The sequence below is a fragment of the Buceros rhinoceros genome, unplaced genomic scaffold (genome assembly GCF_000710305.1).
Source record: "Buceros rhinoceros silvestris isolate BGI_N320 unplaced genomic scaffold, ASM71030v1 scaffold42114, whole genome shotgun sequence".
Classification (NCBI taxonomy): Eukaryota; Metazoa; Chordata; class Aves; order Bucerotiformes; family Bucerotidae; genus Buceros; species Buceros rhinoceros.
In genome coordinates this window covers 6,731-10,650 of record NW_010408384.1, presented here as the reverse complement: position 1 = coordinate 10,650, position 3,920 = coordinate 6,731, and the positions used below count along the sequence as shown (strand labels likewise).

Genomic DNA, 3,920 nt, shown 5'->3' with positions numbered 1-3,920 from the left:
CCCCCCCCCCCCCCCCCCATTAAATAAGATTTGTTCTTCAGACATTTAAAATATATTGGGATATTCATATTTCTTGTATTTCTTTGAGGAAAAGAACTAGTCCTGCTCTCCAGAATCTGACCATCACTGAGACAAACAGCGATTTTTTCCACTTATTTGTGTTTTGAAGAGAGCACCTGATATTGCTTTTTAGGAATCAAATAGTAGATTACCAATGTTTAGAAAGGTAAAGAGCATCAAACAGGAGTAAATGACAGAAGCTGTTTGTATTGTTTTTAATATAAAAGACCTGAGCAACCTGTCCCCTGGATTTCACAAAATAATTTGTCCTTGTCTTTAATGTACATAGAGCAGCAACTGAAAGGATTATGTAAATCGGCCAAGTGAAGCGTAGTTATTTTGTACACATTTAGAATAGATAAAAAGGGTCTATTTTCTTCTTTACACCCAATGCCACAGAAGTGCATCTTCTCATCCCAGAAGAGAGCAGTGCAGAGAGGTGACCAAAGATAGAGAAAGAAGAAAACTTCCGTCCTCCACAAAACGTATATTGGACGGTTTAGCCTTCACATGTGTTATATGAAACTTACCAGTCTAACCCCAAATGTAATTCTCACGTAAGCTGTTGTGTTTGTGGAAACATCTAGTGTGGAGGAAAACCCTAGGCAATGAAACGTGGAGGAAGCATATATTTGCACACTGTGTCCAATTCTGGCAATGATTGCTGCCATAATGATACTGTTAATCTTCTGAATAAATTTGATGAGACTTTAGTCTCTAAAGTCCATTATTTCTGGGCTGCCAGAAACACATCTTAGGAAAAGATTGCTTAGGGTCTGCTCTGAGTACTGAACAGAGGCAGCTGAGGTCTGGCTGGTAAACACACAAATGCCGTTGGGACTTAAGCTCCTCAGTGACAGAGTGTGTAAATTCCACAGTCATTGAATTGCTTTTGAAGCTATTTTATTTCCCAGTCTTTGTCAGAAAAATTGTGGTATGCACTGGTACCCTTGACTTATGGCTACCCTTGGCTGGCTGCAAGTGTTTACGTGACTGGGCCCTGTGTTACTCAGTACTTCTTAGGCACCGGTACCTTTGGGGAAAAATCTAAAGAAAGTGGGTTTTTGAGTATTAAAGGTCCTCTGTTCTCATGGGGAACCACACAACTCAGAGGAACTTCTTGGGTCTGGGGAAGATAAACTGCCAGGTTGTAAGAGGGTAAGAAGTCACACACAAAGCTTAACTACTGAACCTTTATATGGTGTTCTTGAGAAGAGCAAATCTATACCTGTAGTGTATTCCAGTAGTTCTCTAAATAGTATATGTGGTGCCATATAGTGTCAGTTGTGCGGCTTAGTAGTGTCTGCTCCATATATTTGCGTCTGAAATTTCTGGGGGCTTTCATAAACAGTGTAAGACAGCGGTAATACTACTTGCAACTGAGATCAATGAATGATTTTCTTCTTTCAAGTAAGTTGTACTTTCACAAAGAAAACTGTGAAGTAGAATCTCAAGTAATATTCACAAAGTTTGTTTCTTATTTTATCTTAAGTAGTGCTATTAATAGTGAAAATTGGGTTAACCCTGATTCAAATTCATTGTCTCCTAATTTTTACAATGTGTTTAATTTATGTTTTGTTTTTTCTCTCCCTTTCTATCCTTCTCTCTTTCTCCTTTTCAACAGTCCTGGTACCTGGGCTAGCTTGGTTCCTTTTCAAGTATCAAACAGGACACCAATCATGCCGACAAATGTCCCAAATTATGCTTTGAACATAATTGGAGAGCCTTTCCTTCAAGCAGAAACAAGCAACTGAGGGAAAAAGTAATTAAAAAAAAAATTAAAGCAAAATTAAAAAAAGACGAAAAGAAAGGAAGACAGTATGAGAAAAGAAACCGAAGAAAGAAGAAAAAGTAGACCAGCAATTGCAGCTCTTACAATCAATAATTTCCTTAAGGTTGAAACTGAAATGACATACAAAGGGTCGATGATATTTCACTGATGGGTAGAATGCAGCCCCTGCTAAGTAGCCTTTGTTATATGAAGTCTGCTGGGAAATAGATGTTCTGTCTCTGACAATATATTTTAACTGACTTTCTAGATGCCTTAATATTTGCATGATAAGCTAGTTTTATTGGTTTAGTATTCTTGTTGTTTACGCATGGGATCACTATTCCTGGTTATCTCACAAAACAAAGGCTAGGCAGCAGCAACAGAGCTGCAGGAGGACAAGGGCTGTGAGCCAGTGATTTTCTCAACACCAACTGCTAAATGTTTTAAAAGTAAGCTCTGTAGCCTTTAGTTATCAGTATGGATTTATTAAACTTTGGCCCTTAATTCAGCCTTTTCTAGTGTGTTATGCAGTTTGCAGTCAGTATGAACACACAGGCTCTGTGGAAGAAATGCCTCTAGGTAGGTAAAAGTGTTGTCTCCTTATGCAACAGTAAGAAAGAAAAGGAAAAAAGTGAACATTTTCCCCACTAAAGAAACACTTACAGAGGCAAGTGCAATTTAAAAATCATATCTAAGGGGTCATCACTATAAGTCCTTCAGCCCTTGGACTCTAAATTGAGGGGATTAAAAATAGAAATAAAAATGACTTTGAACAAACTTATTTTTCCCCTCAGTTTTTGAGGGCATTAAAAGGCATAAAATCAAGACAAATCATGTCCTTGAGAAAAACAAATCAGTAGAAACAGAGCACTTATGTTGGTTTAGCTTCTGCCTCCGCAGAGGGATAGGATTTATTTATTTAAAGTTACTGGTTGCATCAAGAACCCATGGGGTTTACATGTTTCTGTAAAATCTGCATCATAGAGACAAAGAGATAGGCAAATCCATGTCACAAGGGCAAAGCTTACCGTTTACAAACTGGTAATACCAGGATGGGGATATGTTATATTTAAATAATGCACTCTTAATGTAAGTCTAGTTACAGGGTGCTGTAAACTTGCATGGTGCTTTCAGAAGTTAGCCTTGTTCAATGATTTTCACATATTGACAGATATATAATGTGCATGGGCAGACATTTTGCCTCTATGTCTCTTTAAAAAAAAATAAAGTACTCTTTCCAGTAATCCTAATTTGCACGAAGATATAATGTCCACATTACGTGCCTTGCCTTGAAATCTAAAAAATGGAAAAAAAAGAAAAAAAACAAAAAAGAAAAAAAAAAAACACAAAAAAATTGACATCACTACACTTGTTTTGCTGCGTTTATTATAATTTTAAATCCTTACCATTTTTATGACAAAATATTTTGTACTCCAGATGGGAAAAAAGTGTGACATCACGGATTTTTTAGACAGTTTTACCTTTATCTCACATTTATAAAGCATATCATGGCTGTGTATAGTTGCCGCTTAAAAATTGTAATCGACCAGCAATATTTTCAGTATTTTGGTGTTTTTTCTATTAAGCTTTCATGTTTTTCATCTTCCAATTAATATTGGGGGGAGGGGATACAAATTTATACGAATTATGCAATACCAAGTTTTGCCTATGTAGGTAGTGCTTTTAGCTGTATTGGTTATTATAGGTAAGAACACAGATTTAAAAGAAAAAAAAAAGAATAATGTATGCTTTTTTTGTTTGTTTTAATTGACCAAAGTGGGTACTGCTATTTTTGCAGTGTGATGAGGTCCTTTTCTGTACTGAGAGGTGGACAGGGGATTTTTTTTTATACATACATATATATATATTCTGGGGTGGGTGGGGAGGATTTTTAACACTTTACAGTGTAGCTGTGAAGCAGTGCACCCTTAGCCAGGCAAGGGCTGCAAAGCGACTGTTCTGCCTACTGTGACAAACTTTCAAATCGGTTCCTTCTTTTTAACTTTCCACCTGGGGTGCAAGCTGAAATCATTTCTGGATTTAAAAAATAAATAATGAATTCTGTTGGAGGCAGACTTGACTTGAGGAA

General features: G+C 36.8%; 1 protein-coding gene across 1 annotated transcript in view; it reads left to right on the top strand.

Moving 5' to 3' along the window:
* NFIB (nuclear factor I/B) overlaps positions 1 to 1,814 on the top strand; it is a 55,788-nt gene extending 53,974 nt beyond the window's left edge. Inside the window, exon 10 of the mRNA XM_010134847.1 lies at positions 1,685 to 1,814. Within this exon, the coding sequence (XP_010133149.1) occupies positions 1,685 to 1,814 (130 nt within the window). The remainder of the gene's footprint in view (positions 1 to 1,684) is intronic.
* Positions 1,815 to 3,920: the final 2,106 nt, after the last annotated feature.